The 27649-nt window shown below is 44.8% G+C and overlaps 1 protein-coding gene across 8 annotated transcripts in view; it reads right to left on the bottom strand.

Annotated features, from left to right (window-relative positions):
• DOCK5 (dedicator of cytokinesis 5) overlaps window positions 1–27649 on the bottom strand; it is a 225217-nt gene that overhangs the window by 141000 nt on the left and 56568 nt on the right. For 6 of the 8 annotated variants that reach the window (XR_003428941.1, XR_003428942.1, XR_003428943.1 and 3 more), the window contains exon 2: window positions 23591–23674. Coding sequence is in view for 4 of the 8 variants with exons in the window: in XM_027087891.1 (XP_026943692.1) it covers window positions 23591–23674 (84 nt within the window). In the remaining 4 variants the exon portion in view is untranslated. Of the gene's footprint in view, window positions 1–11450; window positions 11476–23590; window positions 23675–27649 lie in introns of those variants that run through there. The other 2 variants (XM_027087893.1, XM_027087890.1) reach the window with 2 other exon arrangements.

Here is a 27649-nt window from a genome sequence, read left to right as displayed (position 1 = left end):
CCTTTTAAAAATTCCGATCAGTACACATATTCCTATGGATGTGTTTCCCACCCTCTATCTTGTAAAGGGAGTATACTAATCTAATCTGTCCATAAACAGATATTGTATACAAAATATTTATTGAACACCTACTATAGGTAATTCACTGTAATAATTTTCCTCATTCCCCATGCCCATGAGGCATCAGTGTGGTCATCTTGCTTAAGTAAACCCTGTTGTCCGTGGTCCAGATGTGTAAAGTAGCCATACACACACAGTGAGCAGACGCAGGCTGTAATGAAAACTTTAGGCATCATATTTCTGGACGAAACTATTATATAACTGGAAAATGTACACACACTCCCATGTTCATAGCAGCACTACTTACAATAGCCAAGACATGGAAACGACCTAAATGTCCACCAACAAATGAATGGATAAAGAAAATGTGGTACATATATACAATGGAATACTACTCAGCCATAATGCATTAACATGGATGGACCTAAAGATGATCATACTAAGTTATATGTGGAATCTAAAATACGACACAAATAAACCTATCTACGAAACAGAAACAGACTCACAGACATAGAGAACAGACCTGTGGTTGCCAAGGGGGAGGGGGAGGGGAAGTGATGGATTGGGAGTTTGGGATTAGCTAACTACTATATAGAGAATGGATAAACAACAAGATCCTACTGTACAGCACAGGGAACTATATCCGATATCCTGTAATAAACTATAATGGAAAAGAATACAAAAAAGAACATATATAACTGAATCACTTTGCTGTAGACCAGAAGCTAACACAACATTGTAAATCAACTACACTTCTATAAAAAAAATAAATTAAAAAAATATTTCAGGCAGCTGTTAACAGCATTCTAGAACTCTCTTGTAATTTGTTCTATATGAAATCATCCAACACTGGACACGTAATCTGTTTTGGATATGTTAAAGCAGAGAGTTGAATTTACCTTCTTTGAGCATGGATTTATTAATATTTTCACAATTTTTTAAACTGTCAGTATACACACATGTTAAGGATTTTGCTATTTTTTTACCAGTTAGAATGGGGTATTATGCTGTGAACTGGTTATAGGTTTGCATCAAGGCCCATGGTTGACAAAAAGATATCTGAACAGGAAAACACTGCTCCCAATTTAGGATGCCAAAATGCACGTGAGATCCAGTTATACCCACACCAAACAATTCTCCCAGGCCTCAAGAGTCTTCACCCATCTATACACACTTGCTTGGTTCTGCTAACACATGAAAATGACTTCCGCGGGACTTCCCTGGTGGCACAGTGGTTAAGAATCCGCCTGCCAATGCAGGGGACACGGGTTCGAGCCCTGGTCCGGGAAGATCCTACATGCCGCGGAACAGCTAAGCCCGTGTGCCACAGGTACTGAGCCTACATTCAAGGGCTCGCGAGCCACAACTACTGAGCCCACTAGCCGCAACTAATGAAGCCCGCACACCTAGAGCCCGTGCTCCGCAACAAGAGAAGCCACGGCAATGAGAAGCCCGCGCACCGCAACTAGAAAAGCCTGCGCACAGCAACAGAGACCCAACACAGACAAAAATAAAAAATAAAATAAAATAAACTTATTTTAAAAAAGTAAAATGACTTTTGCGTGAATAAATGGCTTCAACTCCATCCTGGGCTGGGGAGGGGGAGGCAAGCTGAGAAACAAGACTTTAGTCTCTTCCAAGCAGTTTTCATCTCTCTATGTCCTATAAACCCAAGATGTTACAACACAGACTGGGTCCACTTTCAGAGGGGAATTTATCTGTACTTTTGTCAATAACGTTTTTGCACAGCTGTCCATCACAGAACTATACTTCCGAAACCTGTCGTTTTTGAAAACTTTTTTTTTTTTTTTAACCTCCTAAGTCTCCTCTAGAATTGTGGTGTGTGCATAACCCCTATCTAAAGGCTCAAAATTATGACGCTGAATTTTACAAAAGTGAACGCTCATGTTCCTTGGCATTAGGTAGTAGCAGAACACTGTCTATTTCTGGAGTTTTCATCATAAACTGTCAGGACTCCATAAATTCAATAGCTTAAATGCAAGGGATTAGTAATAGTTCAAGAGTAGGTTTGCTCATTTCCACATTACCAACCAGGGTTGTGACACAAGCAAGAACATGATTTTCCAATTAATCCCAACATTTAAAGCAAGATAATTACAGTTAAATATGGTATGCTCCTGAATGCATATCAGCAAGCAGCTATAATCAATGAGTTGTGTGAACCGGTCAGACTCTCAGATGCTTTCTTAAGTGAGAAAATGAAGGAAATGGTGGGGGGATGGTGAGTCCAGAGGACTAGTCTCACTTATAATTAGGTGAAATGACCATCTCAAAAAGTAAGCTTCCAGCAACCACGTGGAACATCAAAAGTGATTCTACGCTAAGGGTTGCTCTTCGGTTCAGGAAAAGTCATTTCTGTTTTCCTGGGACTGTCCCATTCCAGAATAAAAATCTGTCCTCTCCAATTTGAAAATATCAGAGAGTCTCTAATTCCAGTGTCAAAGTCGCTTACTTTATCTGGTTTCTCAGATCATCTCCATCAGCCAAGACTCCACCACCTGCTCCATTTCACCTCACCTGTCCAGATGCATCTCTGGCCACTGCCCACTTCCTGGCTCCCATAGGACAGGTCCCTTACTCGGCTCTCTGCCCCCTCTACATGCAACCATTCAACAAATATTTATCAAGCACTAGTTTAGACACCACGATGCAGTGGAGAGCAAGAGTTATCATGAAGATTACACTCTAATGTAAAATAAATACATATATATATAGCTATATGATGATCTCAGAGAATGACAGTGCTAGGAAGAAGCACTCAAGGAGAACACATGGCAGAAAATGATTCGTAAACATGGGACATGATGCCACATAAGGTGACCAAGGAAAGGCCACTGTGAGAAGCTAAATGGAACCAGTCACGAAAGAGGAGACAGCAACAAGAAGGTGGTCAGAGGGAGGCATGATTCTGGGTCCTGACTGCCTATTAGATTCAAAATACCGATGCCTGGGCCACGTCCCCAATACTCTTGATTTAACTGGACTCAGGGGGCGGCCCATGCTTCTAAAAAGTTCCCCTGGTGATGCTACCATGCACCACACACATAGGTATCATGGACCATGGAGGAACTGGGGTTTTAGCCTAAGCACAAGGGGAATCCCCTGGAAGGTTCTAAATGACATCATGCCTCACACTTTAAAAGATCATGCTGGCTGCTCTAGAAGAATGGATTGTCGAGGTGACACACGGTGGAGAAAGGACACCAGTGAGGAGAGGGGCAGGTACAACGAAAACGGGGAGAGATACGAAGACGGAGGACCTATTTGGAATCGATAAGAGTCGCTCGTGATTTCGCTGGGACTAGCCACTAACTGGGGAAAGAAAGGCAAACACTCAAGGGCACTTAGGTCCTGGGTGTAAGCAAAGGAGTGGACGGTATTCTTCTTTGGTAGGAGAAGACTGAAAAAAGAAAAACACTCGGGAATCGGAGACAGAGTCAGGAGACCTATTTGGTCTTCTGCTTCCCATCCTGAACAAGGGAGCCCTGAGCTATTAGGGGGGATGGGGCAACTCAGGCATCTGCAAAGGTGTGGCTGGGAGGATCCACACGGGACCAGGCTGGCATGGGTTGTCAGAGCCCAAGCAGAACAAGGTGTGCAGCCACGTGAGCGTGTGGGGCTCACGTGGGGCGTTAGAGCCTGAGTGGGGTGAGGAGAAGGCCATCCACATGGGACTTGGGGTGGGGGTGGACTGCCACGGGTTATCAGAGGTGAGGAAGCCGTCCACGTGGGAGAAGGTGGTAATGAAGAGGGGGAGGGGCTACACGCAGGGGAATTGAGCAAATACGCAAACATATTAGAAGTAGTGGAAGCCCGGCTTCCTGCTCTCACAGCAGGGGGTTACAAGTACAGAAAGCGAAAATACTAGAATGAACCCTGTGATGCTGAGTTGGAATTGAAGGTATCCCCATGCACTCATGACTTTTAAAATTGCATAGAGAAGTCAAAATTCATAGAGGTGTTCATCTATATTTATACACACATGCATATTAGCCCTAGCTCTGCTGACATACCTGTTGATTTTCTATTTTTCTGACCCAGATGCAGCTGATGGACATCTCAGAAAGAAGCCCTGGAACTGGCCCAGAGAGCATCCAGACCAAACTGAAGGCAGAGGACAGAGGATTCCATGAGGAACAAATCCAAGGAAAAAAATGGAGCTGTGAAATTATCTCATCTGTCTGAACATATTAGAGGGAGGCAAATGATTCTGTCAGAAAGTCTGGCTATGAAATCGAGGTAGGTCCACAGAGAACCAAGAAAAAAGAAATAACACCTCTAGAAAAACCTAGTATTCAAGAAGGGAAATGTTATCAAGGTACATGGATAGGTTCTGCTTGCTTATACCCCACGGGCATAATAATCTAAATAATAACTATCTTTAAAACAACAGGGCTTCCCTGGTGGCGCAGTGGTTGGGAGTCCGCCTGCCGATGCAGGGGACGCAGGTTCGTGCCCCGGTCTGGGAGGATCCCACATCCCGCGGAGCAGCTGGGCTCATGAGTCATGGCCGCTGAGCCTGCGCTCCACAACGGGAGAGGCCACAACAGTGAGAGGCCCGCGTACCGCAAAAAAAATAATAAATAAACAAACAAACAAACAAAAAATTATGATATATCTATACTGGGAGAGCTCCATTAGGGACAAATAGGTATATGTGTGCTTGGTGAGGAGTATAAGAGAACAAAATCCTTACCTTCCATAAAGAGCAGTGTATAAATAAATATAAAAATGGAAATAGCAAGTAATAGAAGCATAGTTATTTAGAAATGAAAAAGGCATATATCACAAAATTGGCTGAAGGAGCTGAAAATGGAATCAGAAACCAAGAGGAACTGGCAAAGGACTGTTGTTTTTCATTATAAACTTTGTAGAAATGACTTCACTTTTAAAACTATATCATTTATGACAATGACAAAATTTTTAAAAAATACACTGCATTAAAAAAAAAACACTGCATACACTTCTTGGTAAGTCAGGGCTAGGCAAAGGCACAAAATAGGGAAAGAAAATAGATCTAGGTTGAGGGTGGCGTGGATTTGACTACAAAGGGACACGGGAGAATTCTGGGGGGCCGACAGAATTGTCCTATCTCTGGATTGGGGTGGTGTTTCATGATTGCATGCATTTGTCAAAAAAACCTGCTGAACTACACTCAATGGGTGAATTTTACTTAATGCAAATGATACTTTAAAAAAAAGACATGAGGGCTTCCCTGGTGGCGCAGTGGTTGAGAGTCCGCCTGCCGATGCAGGGGACACGGGTTCGTGCCCCGGTCCGGGAAGATCCCACATGCCGTGGAGCGGCTGGGCCCGTGAGCCATGGCCGCTGAGCCTGCGCGTCCGGAGCCTGTGCTCCGCTACGGGAGAGGCCACAAGAGTGAGAGGCCTGCGTACCGCAAAAAAAAAAAAAAAAAAGACATGAGATACCATTATACACTCACCAGAAGAGCTAAATTTAAAAAAGATTGACTGGATATGGCTAATTGGAACTCTCTTAACGTTACTGGAAGTTTCTTTTAAGATTAAAGATACACATGACCTATGACCCAGAAATATCCCCACACTCCTAAGTATTTCCTCAAGATCAAAGGAAAGCTGATCTGTAAGAATACTTTATGAGAATACTCATCGAAGCATTCTGAATAGCCCGAAACTGGAACCCATCAAAATGTACATCAATAGAGTATCGACAAACTGTGGATATTCATATAATGGAATATTAGGTGGCGATAAAATGGAATGAACTACAGTTATAAGCAACATCATGGGTGAACCTAAAAACCATGCTGAATAAAAGAAACCAAATACAACAGACACGCATAATTCCATTTATATAAAGTTGAAGAGGAGGCAAACTAATCAATCCGTGGTGATCTAAATTAGAACAGTAGTTGTTTTTTGGGAGTGGGAATTATATGGAAGAAGGTGACAGGGAACTTTCTGGAGCACAGGAAATATTCTATATCTTGACTGGGGTATTAGGCACATGCGGTACATTCATTTGTTAAAACTCCTTGAATTGCATACCTAAGATGAGTGCATTTCACTGTATATACATTTTACTGCCATTTCTAAAAACCATGACAAATGTACATTAGCAAATGAACATGACAAAGTATCCAACCGAAGTGACACAGAATTCAACCATAAAGGCACTGTTCAAATATTACTGAACATTTTTGTTGGAAACTACCTTGAAACCAGTTTGAGTCACATGTGAAAAATCAGAGCTTTTACTCCAGTTTCTCCACTGCTTTTACTTTGTTCCGTGCCTCTCCAATGACAGTATTAATCTTACTCACTTTGTGCGCCAAAACTGATTCTGAACGAGTCCTACTATTTCCAAAAGTTCAACACACATTGGAGATTCATTTATTCATTCAACAAACAGATGCTTAGAAGAGCAAGACCTACAACATCTCCATCCTTCTTGGTCTTGTTTTATAACAGGAAGAGAAACATATATACATGTGAACACACAAAGCTATGAATAAAGTCATTTCATAACGGGCTAAAAGTTATGAAGGAGTGACAATGCACCCCAGTGTTCACTGCAGCACTATTTACAATAGCCAAGATGTGCCTAAATGTCCATCGACACAAGAATGGATAAAGAAGATGTGGTATTTATATACAATGGAATATTGCTCAGCCATAAAAAAAAGAACGAAATAATGCCATTTGCAGCAACACGGATGGACCTAGAAATTAGTGTACTAAGTGAGGTAAGTTAGACAGAGGAAGACAAATATATGCATGCGGAATCTAAAACAATGATGCAAATGAACTTATTTACAAAAACAGAAACAGACTCAGACTTAGAAAACAAACTTATGGTCACCAGAGGCGAAAGGTTGGAGGGAGGGATAAATTAGGAGTTTGGGATTAACATTACATACTACTATATATAAAATAGATAACCAACAAGGGCCTACTATAGATCCCAGGGAACTCTACTCAATATTTTATAATAACCTATAAGGGAAAGGAATCTGGAAAAAAAGAAGAAATACATACATAAGTATATGTATGTTTAAATGAATCACTTTGCTGTACACCTGAAACTAACAGCACTGTAAATCAGCTATACTTCGAGTAAAAAAAAAAAAGAAGAGTGACAAGTGGAAGTGGGGTTACTTCAGTGTATGTGGTTAGAAAATTCTCTCTGCGGACAAGCAACTGGAACTGAAGATTCACATTGCTAATGTGGTCACTCATTTATTATACATAAAATCACTTATTCAACCCCAGCTGCCAGACACTGTCTTCAAGGAGGAAGGAAATAGATCGTAAACAAATAATGAAATACAAAAGGCCCTTTTTTTTTTTTAAACATCTTTATTGGAGTATAATTGCTTTACAATGGTGTGTTAGTTTCTGCTGTATAACAAAGTGAATCAGCTATAGATATACATACATCCCTATGTGTCCTCCCTCTTACGTCTCCCTCCCACCCTCCCTATCCCACCCCTCTAGGTGAACACAAAGCACTGAGCTGATCTCCCTGTGCTATGCAGCTACAAAAGGCCCTTTAATGGTAATGCTTGGAGACTGGCACACAAAGGGAGGGGTATGAATATGCTGCACAATTACTGACCAGGACTCTGAAGATCTTTTTGAACCATAAAAGCACCATTTAGATGTGTAAGGCATGGAGCATTTTGCAAAATCTCTCCTCATTTTGCAGTCCCAGGATAAATTTGTTTCCTCTCCGCCCCCTCCATCAATAAATTATTTTTTTTATTGTGGTAAATTATACATAACATAAAATTTAACATTTTAACCATTTTTAAGTATACAGTTCATTGGCATTAAACACATTCACACTGTTGTGCGATCATAAATAAATAATTTTTGACCTCCCGGGAATTAAAGGCAAGAAACAGATAGGGAGCCGTTGTTTCTATGTACCCTCACTGTGCGTGTGTCAGGGGAGGGTCCACAGAGGAGAAGCAGGTGCTAAATCCTGTTGTTTTTTTTAAGTGTCACGGGCCTGGTAGCTCCCTGGGTGAAGCACAGTTAATTAGGCCAAGGTCAAAGTTCCATCCCTCGTGGGCCAGGTAAGCCTGTCAGGTTTCCATGGCCACAGCCTGCCCTCCCATCCCCAGTAAGTGTCCCTCGGAGAGATGGCTGAGGTCCCTCCCTCTAGGAAAGCTGAGAAGTAGCCACACTGGGTGCAAACCCCTCCCGGGACAGCCGGCTTGGTGGCTGCATCTTTATCTGAAGGCAGCACAGAGCCCTGGGGGTTCAGGATGTCCACTTTCCGAATGCAAGGACCATCTCAGTGAGGCTTTTGAAACTAAGTTCAAAGGCAGAAAGTGGAGGGATGCAAAGACAGGAAAAGACGATTCTATTCTTTTGTAACTTTTTGTGAGACAAATCAGTCATCTGGCTTAATGATCAGATCAATTTTGTGCCTTTGAGACAGGCACATCCAGTAACTGCTGGAAGTTTGAGCTCCGAAGAACTCAGAGTTCACGGAAACTTAACACCCTCACCTCAAAAAAGAGGAAACACAGGCAAGGAACTGAACAGGTTGTCCAAAGTCAAGCGGTGACTTACTAGCTAAGCTGGGGGTCAGAGCACAGGTCTCCTACTGCCCAGTTCACAGTTCGCTGCCTCCCCAGCTCCCCTGCTGGGGGGATGGGGCAAATGGGATACTTGCTCAAGGCACTGCCTCTCAGAGGAAGGAAGCTTGGCCACAGAATCCTCTCAATATAAACCCCACATGCACAAGCACGGCAAGTCAGCAGAAAAGAAAGAGATGTGGTTTCCATCTTTTATTTCTTGAATGAACAAGGAAGAGACCTGTCTTTGCGGTACCTGGCACACAGCAGACACTCAATAAACTTCTGATGAATATATTAATGAGAGAGAGAACTCCTAGAGCTAGTGGCCATGGATGGAATAGACTGATGGAAGGTCCGCTCAAATCTGCTCCTCTGGAGTGAGATCTGACTGCAAGGTCTGAGACACCCTTCACCTCTCTCCCGGGAATCCTATGCCCAGGGCCCGAGCACCTGCCCAGGAGGCCAGAAAAGAAGAGGCAGTGCTCCTTATAAGGAAGATTCCTTGAAATCAAAAGGCCTGGGTCTCCATCCTGGTTCTGCGCTCACTAGCTCCGCGGGACTCAATTTCTTCAACTATTAATTTCAAGTAATTATGGCTTTGATCTCTCAAACATCCTTCCACCAAAACATTCCTTTTTCCTTCCCCATTTCCTCACCTCATAAAATCTAACTCCATAGCCAACAGGCAGAGGTTTGCTCTGGTTGCCTACTATAGATGGTGATGGTAAGACTTCTCCTTTCAACCAGCACACACCTCCTCAGACAAACGGAGACACCTGGTCCAGACAGTGGACCCGCGGGAGGAGTGGATCAAAGTCACAGCCGACAGAACAGAGGGGTGACATACCCAAACGTCCCCCACAAAACTGGGAAATCTCTCTGTGACCTCACAGACGCCCCTGAAGCTAAGTGAGAGGGAAGAAAGAATTTCGTCCAGTCTAATCAACCTACGGACTTTGGTTTGCCCATTCCCTTTCAATTTTCTAGACATGGCTTTTTCTTTCTTTCTTTCTTTTCTAAAGCAAAGTAATCCTGGCAACCGTTCGTCCTTCTGGTTCTTGTCTCTAATTCCCCTCTTCTGTGGTCCGTTTCTCTAACTTATACAACCACTTCAAGCAAGCCAAAATGAATGGATGCAACATGTAGCTTTCTCAGTAGTAGCAATGAATTTGCTGTACCTTATTCTTCTATTGGTTTTCTTATCATCACACCAATATTTGCAAGATGGATGAGAAAGGGGTACAGGTTTGTGGCTGAGGAATCATTTCATCAAGCAAGATACATTGAAGGGGACTTCCCTGGTGGCGCAGTGGTCAAGAGTCCGCCTGCCAATGCAGGGGACACGGATTCGAGCCCCGGGCTGGGAAGATCCCACATGCCGCGGAGCAACTAAGCCCGTGTGCCACAACTACGGAGCCTGCGCTCTAGAGCCCGTGTGCCACAACTACTGAACCCATGTGCCACAACTACTGAACCCTGCACGCCTAGAGCCCATGCTCCACAACAAGAGAAGCCCGCTTGTAGCAACGAAGACCCAAAGTAGCCAAAAATAAATAAATAACTACATAGATAGATAAATTTATTTTTAGAAAAAATACATTGAAGGAGCCTCGCTTTTATAAGGAACTATCCTTGGCTCTGGTGGGGGGGCCTCACTCAACTCCTGATCTGGAAGACTTTCTAATCTAATTGCTAGTAAAACAGAGACACACAGGTGAGGGGGGAGATATAAACTTGCCTGTCTATTTAACCAGGATTTCTGGAATTTCAGCACAGACCGCTTTTTCCATGAAACCACCTAAGCTGCCTGAGAAGGACACTGAGATTAGACGCGAGAGACGAAGGAGGGAGGGAGGCTCCAGTAAGATAGGAAACTCATCCCCAGGCAGAGGAGCTGGAAATACGTGAGCCTTCGCTCAGAGGACGAATCAGCTGAAGTGAGGAAAGCCCTCCAGTGTGACCCCGCCCTGAACCTAAGACCCCTTCCACCTGGTCCCCTAGAAACCTGCTCCAAGTTCCTCCGTGGAATGCTTCTTAAAAGTGGAAGTGCGAGACTACAGCATCAGACTCCAAACGTGAACCGCAGGGCCCCACTTTGTGGACCCGTACAGCCAGGGGTGAGGAGATACCACCAAGGGTGCGATAAGACAAGCAGTGACAGAAGCAGAGGTGGAACCCAAGAGTGGTGACAGCATTAAGAGTCCTGGTGGCAAAACATTAGAAGCAAGAGGAAGACTATGAACCACGTGGGACCTTCCCGGAGCGTCAGAGCCAAAGACCACTGGGTCCGATCCACGTGCCCTATTTACTAACTCACGTGGGAGGGCACAGCTGCGGACCCGAGCTATACAACCACAGACACGCAGGGAGGGAGAGACTGCCACGGGCTGGGGGGGTCAGAGACATTTCCAGAGACCTCTCTGCTTATCTCATCCCAGACCCACCTGCCAGACCTAAGAGGCTTGGACAGACTGTCTGTAACGGTTGCCCACTGCCTCCGTCATGCTACCCTGGAACGTGTGGATTGCACGAGGGGGACCAATCTCTGGCGGGGGTGGGGGGGGGAGATTCTGCTCTGCTCCCCAAACACAGACATGGCTACCTGCTCGGAAGAAGCCAGCTGTTGAAAACTGGCCGGGGAGGAGGTGTGTGTGGAGGGCAAATGAGGCACCCAGAACTGGGGGTGAAGCGGGTCCCAGCACGTAGTGAGCTCGGAGGGCAGGGAGGAGACCGCTGGCCAGAGTGACTAGTTTGCATGGAAGAGCCATGGAGCGAAGTAAGTCCAGAAAGGGCTCACCCTGATACATCTGGGGTGACGGGAGACTCGTCTGATAGCCATTCAAAACGCAAAAGAACCTAACCCACTGTGGAAAACTGTCCGTTATGTCCAAAACAGAAGTGTTATTTCCTCAAAGGCGTTGGGACGTGGAAAGCACACTCTCCTTGGATTCCATGGGTGGGAATCACAGCTCTGCCGTTTCATAGCTGTGTGAATGTCTTCAAGTTTCCTAACCTTGACATTCACATTTATTAAACAAGCATCAGTAACTCTGATCTCCCAGGATTGTAGGCACTGAGATGCAGTACATGAAAGCCCTTCACTCAATGCCTGGCACGTAGAGGAATGGAAAACGCCAAAGCTGGAATGGTGAGGACCCCAGGACATAATCCAGGGACCAGCTCCTACTCTTAGGGCCGTCATCTGCTTCCTATGCTGATGACAGTAGGAGACTCTACATGGAGTTCTCATTCATTTGTTTTCTGAGGCGTGTATCTGTGCTCTCTGGAAGGAGCAGAACCTCTCTAAATTATTATTAAATTACCGATGACAAACATAGCAGAAGGTGGAATCGTGCTGGGGGTAGCTTCTCCCCAGAGCCCTCGGGGCTGATAAGAAGACATACTTTTATTTTCCGACAGAATAAGTTCCCTGCCCCAAGAAAAGGGTAGAAAACATGACTTTAAGGGAACGAGAACAAGAAAAAGTAGAAGAAACAACTTGGCCGATAGAAAAACCATGTGACAGTGGCTACAACAACCAAGAAACACAGCGCCAAACACCCCAGGGCCTGAGCAAAGACTGGATACAGCCTAAGGAGAACTCAAAGGTCACCAGAATAGGTGACTCTAAGGCCTGGTTAAACACTCAGTGGGCAATGAATCTGCCAGTAACACATATTAAACAAGAAAAAGTCCCCCTGACCCATATCCTTCGTTTCCAATCATAACAACAGATTCTTATTCCTGCATCGTGAAAACTAAACAAGCATTCAAGGTTAGGAATTTAGTGTACATTGTTCCTGTCATTTAAAAGACAGGCTACATTGCTAGGTACAGTTATTTTAAATCTATTTCATGGGTTTCCCTGGTGGCGCAGTGGTTGAGAGTCCGATTGCCGATGCAGGGGATACGGGTTCGTGCCCCGGTCCGGGAAGATCCCACATGCCGCAGAGCGGCTGGGCCCGTGAGCCATGGCCGCTGAGCCTGCGCGTCCGGAGCCTGTGCTCCGCAACGGGAGAGGCCGCAACAGTGAGAGGCCTGCGTATCGCAAAAAAAAAAAAATCTATTTCATTTGTCAAAGTGAAATGCACACACATTTAATACTCCTGTTCAAAAGACAATCATTGAGGATGCCTATACAGAATATAAGGGTTAGATGAATAATCTTTTTTTTTTTTTTTTTTTTTTTTTGGCGGTACACGGACCTCTCACTTTTGTGGCGTCTCCCGTTGCGGAGCACAGGCTCCGAACGCGCAGGCTCAGCGGCCATGGCTCACGGGCCCAGCCGCTCCGCGGCATGTGGGATCTTCCCGGACCGGGGCACGAACCCGTGTCCCCTGCATCGGCAGGCGGACTCTCAACCACTGAGCCACCAGGGAAGCCCTAGACGAATAATCTTTAACGAGAATCTTTCCTGTCTTGCCTTGTCCTTCCCTAGGTGTAGCCTGAATTACACATGGAGGTGAGGCCAGGAAAGGCACTGACGTTCTCGAGCTTTTGTAAGACTCCTTTGTAGCACATAAGTTTTACAGGTAGCGTGTTTTCTGCTCCTACAACACTTTCTACTGAATGATTTGCCTCCGTGGGTTGAATAAAATGGGGGCGCTCTAGCAGAGGGTGAATATTTATGACGCCTAGGCCTCCTTATATGCTTTGAAAGATCATTAATTACTGACATTACCATGAGCAGAGCAGAGGCATCTATTTATCCTTCTCTCTCCAGATACAGGCAAGAGGAGAAATATCTAATTCCAATCTGCCCTCAATCAATTTTGAACTTTGCTCTAGGCCTTTTTCTTTCCAAGAACCCTTCAGTCTTACCCAGTCCCAGGATGGTTTGATGGGCTATATGTTGCAATGGGGATGAGACACCTAAGGCACTTTTGATAAAAGTTACATGCCAGTGTGTGTGCATGTGGCTGATTTGCTTTGCTGTGCAACAGAAACTAACACAGTATTGGGAAGCAATTATACTCCAATAAAGATCTATTTAAAAAAAAAAGTTACATACCAAGTAATGTGAATGCCCAGCATTCAGAGGTGAGAAGACAGCCTGAGTGGGGCATGTACGTGCCTGGGACGCAAGGAGCCTGCTCATCACTTTGCCGCCTCTGGACCCCTTGATCCCACCAAGATCCCTTGGAGACCAAAACCAGAGGCTTCCTCACGAGAACCTTCCTCTACAGCATCCCCAGTACGTCTCTGCCTTCAGGCTGAACTTGCCTCCTTCAGCACGTGGGCCGCGGCCCAAATGGGCCAACGCCAAGTACCAGTTCACGACGAAGGAACCGAATGAAGGCTCCACTCAGAAGACGGTTCCGAACCTGATCCTAGAAGATTCTACACTTGCCTATACGCAAATAACACAAACTTTCAAGATGGAATTTTAGAAGAACATTCGAATGTATCTCAAAAGGAAAAATAGGACAAGGCATTCTCTTTTGGATAAGATTAAACCTGAGGTGGGGGGAGGGATAAATTGGGAGACTGGGACTGACATATACACACTACTATATAAAAAATAGATAACTAATAAGGACTTACTATATAGCACAGGGAACTCTACTCAATACTCTGTAATGACCTACATGGGAAAAGAATCTAAAAAAGAGTGGATATACATATACGTATAACGGATTCACTTTGCTGTATATCTGAAACTAACACAACATTGTAAATCGACTATACTCTAATAAAAATTTTAAAAAGATTAAACCTGAGATGAGACTTTTCACCAGCTCTACTTTTTAATTAGTTTTTTTTTTTTTTTTGTAAACACCCTCCTACTGCCACACACATCTATGGAAAAACACATCTCGGGAACATGTGTCCCCAGGAGTAGTAGCTGACCAGCTGTCCTTAAGGTAAAGGTCAAACAGATGTGGGAAGTGACCGGCACACTCACCAAAATGCCACAAGGCCTACCTTGCGTTCAAGGCTCGAGCCAAAATGTTTGCACGCAATGCTTGTCGTAAAATCCAAGCTGTTGGGCTCACTGCCATTTACGTTTGAGAAAGGCAGTTGTTTTTCTAACTAGAACACGGTGAGGTTATGGATTCTGAATTACAATAAAGTTTCAATTATCTTGACTAATGGGGTAACAAAAGTAAATGAAAGTTACAAATACATCCAATGCCTTATTTCAGCTTAAACCCAGTAAACTTTTACACATGCTGTTAAGAACTGATTTTTTTAAATCAATTTTGATTTTGTCTCTCACTAGTCTTACGGTCATTGGGCATGGCGGACCAAAGAGAGAAGGAAGTGAATAGAAAACAGGAACGATAAAGGGAGGACAAGACTGCCAGGCGGACTCACTGTTGCACAGGATAATAGGAGATGACAACTTCTCAAATCAGAGAATCAGTTTTGAAAAGGTGTGATAGGACCTTACTGTATCATATGATCCAATGGAGGGTTTGAAAAGGTGTGATAGGACCTTACTGTATCATATGATCCAATGGAGGGTTCTTTTTCTGTTTCAATTTTATTGAAGTATAGTTGATTTACAATGTTGTGTTAATTTCTGCTGTAAAGTTATACACAAATTCTTTTTTCATATTCTTTTCCATTATGGTTTATCACAGGATATTGAATATAGTCCCCTGTGCTCTACAGTAGGACCTTGTTGTTTATCCATTCTATATATAATAGTCTGCATCTGCTAACCCCAAACTCCCAATCCTTCCTCCCCCCACTCCCCTCCCCTTTGGCAACCACAAGTCTGTTCTCTCTATTTGTGAGTCTCTTTTTGTTTTGTAGATATGTTCATTTGTGTCGTGTTTTAGATTCCACATATAAGTGATATCCTATGGTATTTGTCTCTGACTTTCTGATTTACTTCACTTCGTAGGATAACATCTAGGTCCATCCATACTGCTGCAAGTGGCATTATTTCATTCTTTTTTATGGCTGAGTAGTATTCCATACTATATATGTACCACGTCTTCTTTATCCATTCATCTGTCAATGGACATTTAGGTTGCCTCCGTGCCTTGGCTACTGTAAATAGTGCTGCTATGGACATAAGGGTGTGTGTATCTCTCTGAATTATAGTTTTGTCCGGATATATGCCCAGGAGTGGAATTGCCGGATCATATGGTAATTCTATTTTTAGTTTTTTGAGGAACCTCCATACTGTTTTCCATAGTGGCTGCCCCAATTTACATTCCCACTAACAGTGTAGGAGGGTTCCCTTTTCCAATGGAGGGTTCTTAATACCACATCTCAGAAAGATGCCTATTAAACCTCTTCTTGGAAGAAACTCCTCAAATACACTCTCTTCTTTTTTATGCCTCTGTTAGAAAGTTTTGTCAGCCATGGAGCTAAAATTCAGTGCCATGTAACTCTACCTACCCATCATAATACTGCCCTCTGGGCTTACTCAAAAAAGCTTGCTTTATTAAAGATGAGACTCAAAACGTCTATAGCCCAAGTCATAATCCATGTCTATATCTTTTCCTATCATAAGGTAGTGGATTTCTTGATTAAGGTGCATTTCAAAACTGGCCTCGTTCCACACAGAAGAAATATGTATGTTGGGGACCTCCCGTATACAGACAAATGCTCCTTTTTATTTCAACTTTTCAGGATCGCCTGTTTCCTCTGGTTCCAATACAATCATTTGTGCTCTCCTCTGGGTCTTTAACAAATTACACTGAAATAATATAAACCTTTATGCCGTACCTGCCTCTTCAGAGCTTGGAACGCCTTTGAGACATTATCTCATTTTGTTATTTCCAACAGGAGCCAACTGTGTTATGTTTACCCCCAGAAATCACTGTTAACACCGGCCATCCTCTCTCTTAAGCTTGTGAGTGGCTTACGGAGCTGAAAATGAGTTAAATAACGGATATGAATCAAAGGTAGGAAACCAGTACCCATTGGTGGAACAACAAACCCTGAGCCTGAAATCACCTGTGACTGGAATTTGGATAATTACAGGAGAGGAGAGCTTCATGGCAGCAGGGATGCTGAAACCTTACTTTTCAAGTCACTTTCATTTAATCGCTTTTAATTCAAAGAGTGATCCGATTTTAGACGAAATGACCATGACACAAAGAGAGTTCAAATGTCTTGCCCACGGACAGTGACCCTAGATAAGATAGGGACAAAGCCACGCAAACTAAAGTGGTCCTTCTCCTTTCACTCTCCATCACCTTCATCTGCCTCTGGTCTATGTAACACCATCCTTTTCTCCCCATAGCACTTACAAGTATCTGAACGTTTTTGTTCACGTATTTTGTTCACTTGTTTTGTCTATCTCTTGAATGAAAACCCTGTGGGAGGGGAAACCTTGCCATTTTGTCACTCAGGTGACCTCAATGCCTAGAACATCTCTTGTGGTCAATAAATGTAGTTGGCACAGAAGAGCATAATACTTGCTCAGCGAGTCCTGTTGAATGAATAAATGACCACAACTGGAATCTCCCCCAGGTATCAGTGCTTTTTCAGTCATGCCCATGGATCTGGGGTGGGAAAGAACACTCAGACGGAGAACAGCTGTCTCACTGCCAACTCTTTTCTGGTTAAAGAAGCAAAGACATGGCAGTGACTACAGGCAGGCCGGTGCCAAAGCAGAAGAAAGGCAAGGACACTTGTTTTACTCCTTGAGGATTTCTGTTCCTTGAAAAAGTTTCTGAAGGCAAACAATTATTGGTGGTCTATTAAAAAAGGAGCAATATACAGCTTGTCAGTCAATTCTACTCCCTTCCCTTATTTTTAGTAACGAATGACGTTCAGGGGCAAGGTTACAGAGAGGAACGGTGATAAGGGATGAGGAATGATTACTCTCTCATGTGGACTGTGGTCTCCTGTTCTGGAGCCAAATCTCAAGCAATCAGTCTGGCAGTTCCCCAAAAGGTTAAACACAGAGTTACTATATGATCCAGCAATTCCACTCCTAAGGATACACCCAAGAGAAATGAAAACATATATCCACACAAAAACTTGTCGTTCATGGCAGCAGCATTATTCATAATAACTAAAAATTGTAGACAATCCAAATGTCCATCAACTGATGAACAGATGAATACAATGTGAACCATGCCTACAATGAATATTTTTTAGCAATAGAAAGATATGAGGTACTGACACATGCTACAACATGGATGGGCCCCCAAAAGATCATTTTAAGTAGAAGACAGTCACAAAGGACCACACATTACATGATTCCACTTACGTGAAATGTCTAGAATAGGCAGACCTACAGAGACAGAAATTAGGTTTGTGGCTGCCTGGAGCTGGGGGGTAAAAACCACTTATGGGTAGAGGGTTTCTTTTGGGGATAATGAAAATGTTCTGAAAGTAGATAGTGATATGGTTGCCCTACTTTGTGAACAGAGTACTTTGTAAATAATTATTGAATTGTATACTTTAAATGGGTCAACTGGATGGTATTTGAGATCTATCTCAATAAAGCCGTTATTGGAAAAAGCAGCTCACGTGGTAACCAAGTCCATCGTGTGGTCTGTACAGGGCAGGGCAATGCTGGCATCTCATAGAAGGAGAAAAGCAGCCCTGCCCTGTACTATCGGGAGTTCTGTGGAGGTGGCCCCGTCCCCCTTACCCTCCACACTACCTTGCTTTGCTCCCACAGGCTTGCCCTGGTCTCCCATTTATCTTCACTCATACAACAGGCTTGCTGAGCACCTACTGTATACTGGGAGCCATGCTAGGCACGGGCCCTGCCGATGAAGGAGGAGCAGGCCTTCAAGAAGCTACCACTTTTGGAATCATTCATTCAACCACAGGGCGGAAAACAGCAAAAGGAGAGTCCTAAGTGATATTCTGTTGTGGGCAGAAAAGAATTTTTCAAGTCCAGGTCCCAGAAAGGTGAACTCATGTCCACACCAGAAGAGCCCACCCAGGTCTGGTACGCAAATATCTCAAAGGCAGCGTGTGTGGCGGGGTGGGACCCCTGGAGTCAGCACTGACAGGAAGCTGAAAGACACAACCCCCGCATCGCACGCCAGGGCCATGAAATGGTGCCCGTGCCACCCTTCAATTCCATCTGGCAGTACTGTGGGTGTTTCCACTTTGTTTATTTTTCTAAAGGAAAGAGGAGATGGGGGAGGAGGGCTTGAACACAAGTTATTACTCAGCATTTCCATCATGTTTAATGTCTGCAAAGCCCTCCTGCCCTCACTGCGTCCTGAACTGCCTTGAATAATCAAGAAACTTGAGAACCCAGCCAAGAACTCAAAGTACTTAGCAGATAGAAGTACCTATCACTGCGTCTGGCAATGCACGCACCATTAAAAAAATTAATCCCATAAGATAAACACTAGTTTAAACCTTAAACCAGTATAATCATCTCTGTAAAGCTGACCTGCCACTTGGCAGTTAATGAAGTGAATAAGCTCATACTCTAAATCTCCCCATTCACACCCTGACACATGTCCACTTTTACAGAACGGGCGCTGACATCCTTTTTTAAATTTTATTACTCATTTATTCGTTCATTCATTCATTTATTTACTTTCAGCCACGCCTTGCAGCGTGTGGGATCTTAGTTCCTGACCTGGGATCAAACCCGTGCCTCCTGCCTTGGAAGCACGGAATCCTAACCACTGGACCACCAGGGAAGTCCCTGACGTCCTTCTTTGAAATGAAAGAATTCTATGGCTGGCCCCCAAGCATTTTATGGTAACAATTAACAAGAAAATTGGCTTCTTGCTGTCAGGACCTACAGCACCTGGATCATAGTCTAGATGCAGCAGTGATCAAGTAACAGTGTTTTGTATGAACTGGGCCAGCACTTCTGGCAAGTGTATCGCTGTGTAAGTTGTAATATATTAGCTGCACCGTGGCTTTTGGACTCAAGCTCCGGAAGGTATTTGAAACAGACGTGTTTGTGTGTTTACATTTATATTCAACCAAGCTTAGTGACCACGTTAGCTTGGTTCATAGGAGTGCTACTTTTAGGAATGCTCATTGGTCAACTGGGAGATTGCTCAGTAAAGTAAAAATAATAAGCACACTTAAAATTACCATTAATATGAATCATGTGAGGACAAAGTATTTCAATCAACTATTTCAAGAAACATTGGGGTCACATAAAAATGAAAAAAAAACTTTGAAAATGTATTTAAAAGGTATCATCGGGCTTCCCTGGTGGCGCAGTGGTTGAGAGTCCGCCTGCCGATGCAGGGGACACGGGTTCGTGTCCCGGTCCGGGAAGATCCCACATGCCGCGGAGCGGCTGGGCCCATGACCCATGGCCGCTGAGCTTGTGCATCCGGAGCCTGTGCTCCGCACCGGGAGAGGCCACAACGGTGAGAGGCCCGTGTACCGCAAAAAAAAAAAAAAAAAAAAAAAGGTATCATCTGCTTGACTTCAGATCAACTCTGTGCTCTTCCCTCCCACACTCTGCAGGTCAATTAGAAAAGCCTGACAATACAACACACACACACACACACACACGAGCTAACATGGTACAGTAAAGAATTACAACATCTAGATGTGAAAAAGAACAAACTCAGAAAGATGAGGCCAGCACTGGGGGCTGCTTTCCTCTTGGGGCATCTGCTGAATTAAGAAAAGATTCCTGAGCGGCTAAGCAGCATTTCTGATGGCCTTGTGGGGTCAGGAAAGCCCTGGCACTGCCAGTGAATTGGCTGCAATTTCAGACAAAAAAGACTAAGGAAAAAAGCCTTACTGCAGATGAAGATAATGATAAAAAGTTTTACAAACGGGAATTAAAAGTTGGAATTGTTTAATATAACAATTCTAAAATTGTATGCACCTAAAAACAGTTCTGAGAATACAGAAAGCAAAAAAGTGACATCACTGTAAACTGACGCAAACTGCAATCATGGGGGAAGGTTTAACACAGTTCTCTCAGCAACAGAAAAAGCAGAAAGAAGGTTAGTATATGGCAAATTTGAAAAAAAAAAAAGTGACAAAATCACAATCTAATTGTCATCTATAGAACTTTGCACCCAGTAATCGTAAAATATACATTCTTTTCAAGCCCATAGAAACTGAACATGTGCCTTTTACCTGTATAATAGAAAATGTGTGTCCATAAAGACTAGGTACAGTAGATTAATTTGGCCCAGACAAAGCTGTATGACCTAGTAAGGCTTGAAGAGACTATGGTTTCAATATGTAAAGGAGTTCAAGAAGATAAGTAGGACTTCCCGGTGTGCAGTGGTTAAGAATCCGCCTGCCAATGCAGGGGACACGGGTTCGAGCCCTGGTCCAGGAAGATCCCACATGCCACGGAGCAACTAAGTCCGTGCACCACAACTACTGAGCCTGAGCTCTAGAGCCCGCGAGCCACAACTACTGAAGCCCACGCACCTGCAGGCCGTGCTCCGCAACAAAAGAAGCCACCACAATGAGAAGCCCACACACCGCAACAGTAGCCCCTGCTCGCTGCAGCTAGAGAAAGCCTGTGCACAGCAACGAAGACCCAATGAGCCAAAAATAAATAAATAAATAAATAAAATTTATATTAAAAAAAAAAGAAGATAAAGTAGATTATCCCTAGTGTCTTGGTGATGCCATGGAATCAATGTTTGGCTGGACCTAAGATGGTGAGAATAAAAATGGAAGACAGGGGCTTCCCTGGTGGTGCAGTGGTTAAGAATCCGCCTGCCAATACAGTGGACACGGGTTCGAGCCCTGGTCCGGGAAGATCCCACATGCCGCGGAGCAACTAAGCCCGTGTGCCACAACTACTGAGCCTGCGCTCTACAGCCCGCGAGCCACAACTACTGAGCCCGTGAGCCACAACTACTGAAGCCCACACACCTAGAGCCTGTGCTCCACAACAAGTGAAGCCACTGCAAGGAGAAGCCTGCGCACTGCAACAAAGAGTAGCCCCCACTTGCCACAACTAGAGAAAGCCTGCACACAGCAACGAAGACCCAACGCAGCCAAAAATAAAATAAATAAATAAATAAATTTATTTTTAAAAAAAAATAGAAGAGAAAGAATAGAGTGGGAAGCATCCACACAGCCCTCCCTCCCTTCCCCTGCCCCTGGACGCTGCACGAAGACACTCTGAAGTGTGTGAAGGGGAGAAGGATAATGCAAACCACCAGCCCTCTGCCTAAAACTAAAGGAAGGAAGAGTAAAAACTGAGCCTTCTGTGCAATGCGGCAGACGGCTTAGCTTTCCTATGGCCGAGCCCTACTTCCTTTCCTTCGGACCTCCCATCCCCTCTTCCCCATCCTGTGTCTGTCTGCCTTGCCCTTGGAAGCCACACTAGGTTCTAGACGACCACCCTTGCCATGCCATCATCAGAACCATTTACATGGGGGGGGCCAGACCCTGCAAATCCAGAGTTCTTGTCCTAACAAGCCTTACCCTATGAGAAAAATCTGCCTAGCTTCCCACCTCATGCCTGCCCCAATCTTCAGAGAGAATCAATGGACCCTCAATGTTCTTTGCTTTGATCCTCAATGTTAGGGGCCTCGAGACATGTTTGTTGTACTCTGGGCATTTGGATTAGAAATGTGGATACGTGGATGAGTCCCGTTAGGATTTAGAGAGCTTGAGTTGGAGCGAGAAGCCTGGGGGGTGGGGGTGGGGGTGCAGACATGACCTGTGCTCTTCAGATGACCCGGGAGCCCTGGGCAACTGCCCAACAACCCACTTACAGGTTAACTGGGACCCCCTCCCCAGCCCGACCTAGTTGCAGGAAATATACTCGTAGGCTTTCCAGACCTAGAGTCATCCGGACCTAATTCTCTGAAGGAATCTCAGCAACACCAGTAAGTCCCTCCCTCATTTCTCCCCGAGTCTGGGAACATTTAGTGCTGAGAAGAAAAAGCCACTTCAGCAGCTGGGCTTCCTTCGAGCTCCCACCAGACCAGAGGCACGCATGTCTCCTCCGGAGCCAGGGCTGCGTCAGGCCCTTCTGCATCCGGTCACATTTTTTTTTGAATTTTTATCGGTTTATTTAGTTATTTTATCTGAGAGAATTTTACAAAGAAATAAATGTTTTTGCCTTTTAGAATGTGAGTTGAATTCTATGCTTTTCCTATTTATTTTCAGTACTTATGAAAAGATAGCATCTTTCATGTATTAAGGTCTTGCTTCAGGAGAAGCCGCTGGAAAGCAGCAGTGCTTCATCTCATGTGGTTCTGTCACTAGTTGTATGATGTGAGGCACCTTATTTACTCTGAACATCAGTTTTCTCAACTACGTTAAAAAAGTGAGCGTGGGGCTTCCCCGGTGGCGCAGTGGTTGAGAGTCCGCCTGCCGATGCAGGGGACACGGGTTCGTGCCCCGGTCCGAGAAGATCCCACATGCCGCGGAGCGGCTGGGCCCGTGAGCCATAGCCGCTGAACCTGCGCGTCCGGAGCCTGTGCTCCGCAACCGGAGCGGCCACAACAGTGAGAGGCCCACGTACCGCAAACAAAAACCAAAACAAAAACACAAAAGTGAGCATGGGTTAACTTGTGTAATTTTTAAGAGTTCTATATTTTTGAAAGTCAATAATACATATTTTTTCTTAATTAGAAAAAAACCCTTGCCCTGCCACCCTTAGAGGATTGCCGTAAGAATTAAATGGATGGCATACGTATAACAGCACTGAAACCTCACAAAATGCAGAGTCACAGATTTTGGTTTTGGTTGTTTTAGCTACACGGCGCAGCATGCAGGATCTTAGTTCCCCAACCAGGGATCGAACCCATGCCCCCTGCAGTGGAAGCGCGGAGTCTTACCACTGGAGCACCAGGGAATTCCCCAGAGTCACATATTTTGATGCTGGCCTCTGGGCATGTCTGCGCTCATGCACTCAGCTGGCTGTTTTGAAAACACCCACAGTCCAAAACTGTATACCCTAAGCACTTCCTGGATTTTTACTAGCATCACTTCAGATGTAAAGCACGTTGATATTTGCTCTAAGTGCCTTATGAATAAGTAACTTCTACTGTTTGGGCCTTGCTCCGTGTCTGGCAGAAGGCCATCCGGACTTACCCTCATACATCTCCAGGATGTGAACCGTGTCTCCAACCTGCAAGGACAGCTCCACATCTTGAGAGGCATTGTAGTTATAGATCGCTGGAAAGGAGAAATAAAAGAGGGACATGATGGCATCAGTGGCAGTTCAAATACAAGTCACCAAACACATTAAAAATAATAATAATAATACGAGTCACCAAAGAGCACATTCAGTGGTTACTGAACCACTCCTCTAACAAATAACCCTCTCTTTAATCATTTCAGGTGAATCCCCCACTGGAAAGCAGAGGGCATCCTCCTGGACTCCCATTACTGGTATGCTACAGTCATACTTCCATCCAACAAATATTGGTTGGTTGCCTACTATGAGATAGAGACTGGAGATAGAGTGTTGAAACACACAGATGTGGTCCCTGTACCAGGGATTTTTAATAGTTTAGTACGGGAAGAGATATAGTAAATATATTATTACAGAAACAACTCCTTAATTAAAATGGTGATAAGAGTTATCAGCCTATAACACCACTGAGCTTATGATCTCTAGGGCATAGGGCGAGCCGTCTCCCGGCTTCCCTTACACAGTAACAGGCAGCCAACGGACCACGTGTGAGTCCCACCTACCCCCCAGTAATAGACTAACACTGGGTGGCTGCCTCACCCCAGCTCTAGGTACCCTGGGGAAATGGGGTGTCCCCAAGGTGACCTCCATCACCACAGTCCTTAGGACTGGCAATGACTGGACCACAATCATACAAAACAGTAGACGAACTCTTGTAACTCCAAACGAAGAAGGCAATCCCATTTTAAGACAGGTAAGAGCTCTGAAGAGACATTTTACGGAGAATCATATATGATGACTAATAAGCACCAGAAAAGACGTCCAACAACCATTAGTCATCAGGGAAATGCAAACTAAAACCGCAACGAGATACAACTTCTCACCCACCAGAATGGCTATTAATTTTTAAAAGGCAGACTTGGCAGGAATGTGGAGAAACTGGAACCCTCATGCATCGCTAGTAGGAACATAAAATGACACAACCTCTTCGGAAAACGGTTTGGTAGTTTCTTAAAAAGTTAAACATAAATGTACGTGCAGCCCAGCAATTCCGCGCCCAGTTATCTACAAAGAGAAATGGAAACGTGCTGACACAGAAACTTCATGTGAATATCCATAGCTGTTGTGGTAGGCAGGATAATAGCCCCCCAAAGATATCCACGTCCGATTTCGGCATCTGTGAATGTTTCCTCAGGTGGCAAAAAGTGTGAGTTAGTTAAGGATACGGAGAGGAGGTTAAGCTGGAAATTCAGGGTGTGGTCCAAACACAGTCACACGTATCCAGATGACAGAGAGACAGAGGGAGTTTTGAGTCTCACAGAAGAGAAGGCAACATGAGGATGGAGGCAGAGGTGGAAGTAACATGACCTCAGGTCAAGGACTGGCACCACCACTAGCAGCTAGAAAAGACAAAGGACGGAATCTCCCCTAGAGCCTCTAGAAGGAGCACAGCCGGTCAACACCTTGATTTTAGACCTCTGGCCTTCAGAGCTACGAGAGAATAAAATCCTCCTGTTTAAGCCACCAAGTTTGTGGTAATTTGCTAGGACAGCCACCAGAAACCAATATAGCAGCATTATTCACAACAGCTGAAAACTGGAAACAATTCATCCACTGAAGAATGCGTGGAGAAGTAAAATAGGGTGTGTCCACACAATGGAATATCAGTCAGCAATAAAAAGGAATGAAATACGAACACATGCCACAACACGGATGCTTCAAAGACATTATGCGAAATGAAAGTCCCGTGCACAACACATACGTTAGGCTTCCATTTCCTTGTAACGTCCAGAAGAGGCAAGTCTATCAGCGACATAGGGTAGCTGATTGTTTCGTGGGTTGGGGGTGGGAAGAGCAACAGAGCACAACAGGCACCAGGAAGCTTTACAGAGAGATGGAAACATCCTAAAACTGGATTGGATTGTAGTGATGGTCATATAACACTGCACATTTACTAAAAATCAATGCACTATATGCTTACAGTGGGTGGATTTTATGGTATATAAATTAGACTTCGATGAAGCTTTTTGTGTGTGTGTGTGTGTGTTACACAGGCCTCTCACTGTTGTGGCCTCCCCCGTTGCGGAGCACAGGCTCCGGATGCGCAGGCTCAGCGGCCATGGCTCACGGGCGCAGCCGCTCTGCGGCATGTGGGATCCTCCCGGACCGGGGCACGAACCCGTGTCCCCTGCATCGGCAGGCGGACTCTCAACCACTGCGCCACCAGGGAAGTCCTTTTTCTTTTTTTTAAGGTAGATTTATTTCTTGCCCTCTCTCATGATGAGTGAGCTGCATCCTTTCAGGGAAAAAGAACCACCTTAGAGATTCGGTTTTAACCACTGACCTGACCATCCAAGGAACCCACGACGTTCCCCCTCTCTGCAGCTCTTATGAGCACATGAGGCTGGTCACTCAATCCATCAAACCATCTGCCAGATGCCACAAGGGTCATTAAGAAGGGAAGAAAGGCATCCAATCCAATCATGGTACCTACTGCTCTTTCCTGAGCCTGCGATGCCCCGAGATCAGCAGGCTGACTGCAGGCTCATCACAGTCAATCTAGCCCAGAACAGAAGGAGCAGACCTCTAGCCCCATGTTCTTCAAGTGGCCTCTCTTTTTGAAGAGAATCACCCAAATATGTGTTCTTCTGTAGTCTTGGCACAGAAGTCTGGACAGATGATACTGGAACTGGCTGAGTACTGAGCTTGGGGACTATAATATGAATTCAGAATAAGATCAGGCATTCAGAAGGAGTTAGTTAGTTCCTGGTTCCTAGACTTCTTCGTGGGCCATGAGGCCACAGCTACTGATCCACTGAGGTTCACTTCTTTCGTCTAACTGCTACTTGATTCAAATGTTTTGCCCACTAGGTATACTGCTGGGTCTCCATACAAAATGTAGATCTCACATCCCTGAATCCCTCGAGCCCCCCATTCACTGCCTCCCCCCAAACGGGTTCCTCCCACTGGCCCCGCCAGCAGATGGAATCAGGAAGTAGAGAGCTTGCTGTGTCACAGCGTGTTGTGTAATCACCGAGCTTCACCTCTTCCTCGCCCTTAGTCACCAGGAAAGTAAGCAGAACTCTCAAAGGCAGCACCTGGCACTGTAGCTCCAAGCTACAAACACCTACCAAGGACTGCTGTAAACACACACACACACACACACACACACACACACACACACACACACCACAGACTATTGTTTCCTTAAATCCTAGATTCCAGAGCCTGACAATCAAAGTGCTCCCGAAATTATCCTGGCCTTCATTCTCCACCTTTGCCTCCATCATCTGTCAAATTCCACCCTCTGCTCCAGTCAGGACTCATAACCTCCCCTAAATCCTGTGCTCAGCTCACGGTTTACCTCTGCCTGGAACGACAGCTCATCTGTTTCTTCCTCACACTGTAAAGCTCACATTCACGATGCAGTTCGACAAACGATTCCTGACTCCCTATCACCCTGCAAGGATCTCTTTTTTTCCTCCGATGTCCCGCAATTTTTCCTTTAACACGGTTTGGGCTTTAAATCACAGATAATCTTGTGTTATCATCTGCCACCGATCAGAAGGTAAACCCTTCATGAATGGGGACCCGGTTACACATTACTTTGTGCCTTTCACATGCCAAGGCACTGGATGCGGCCCAAAGAAGGTGCTCAGGGCACAAGAGTGGCCTTTATAAAACCCACCAGTCGATTCAGTTATTCACCACTTCCTCCACAAACTGCAAGGTAATTCTGCTTCCCTCAGAAGCAGCAGGTGTGGTTCCCCACCACTCAAGAAAGGGATTATCAAATCACCTCTCTGGCCTCTCTTTTGCTAATTACACGAGAGAATCTGCCTTTCCAACCCAAGCCTTCAAAGAGCTTCACATGGGAAACACATTCTTCAGCAATGCCTTTCGCTGGAGTGACAAGTCACCAGTTAGAGGGCATTTGTACTCCCCGTTGCATGCCTTTGGGCAGAAGTACTAACAAGATTTCCAGTCACTTACAATGTCATCTATTTACGCCAACG

This window comes from Aethalodelphis obliquidens, unplaced genomic scaffold (assembly GCF_003676395.1).
Source record: "Aethalodelphis obliquidens isolate GAN/ISIS:26980383/991018 unplaced genomic scaffold, ASM367639v1 scaffold61, whole genome shotgun sequence".
Taxonomy (NCBI): Eukaryota; Metazoa; Chordata; class Mammalia; order Artiodactyla; family Delphinidae; genus Aethalodelphis; species Aethalodelphis obliquidens.
Note: the sequence above shows the minus strand (reverse complement) of the source record. Positions and strands in the feature narration are given on the sequence as shown.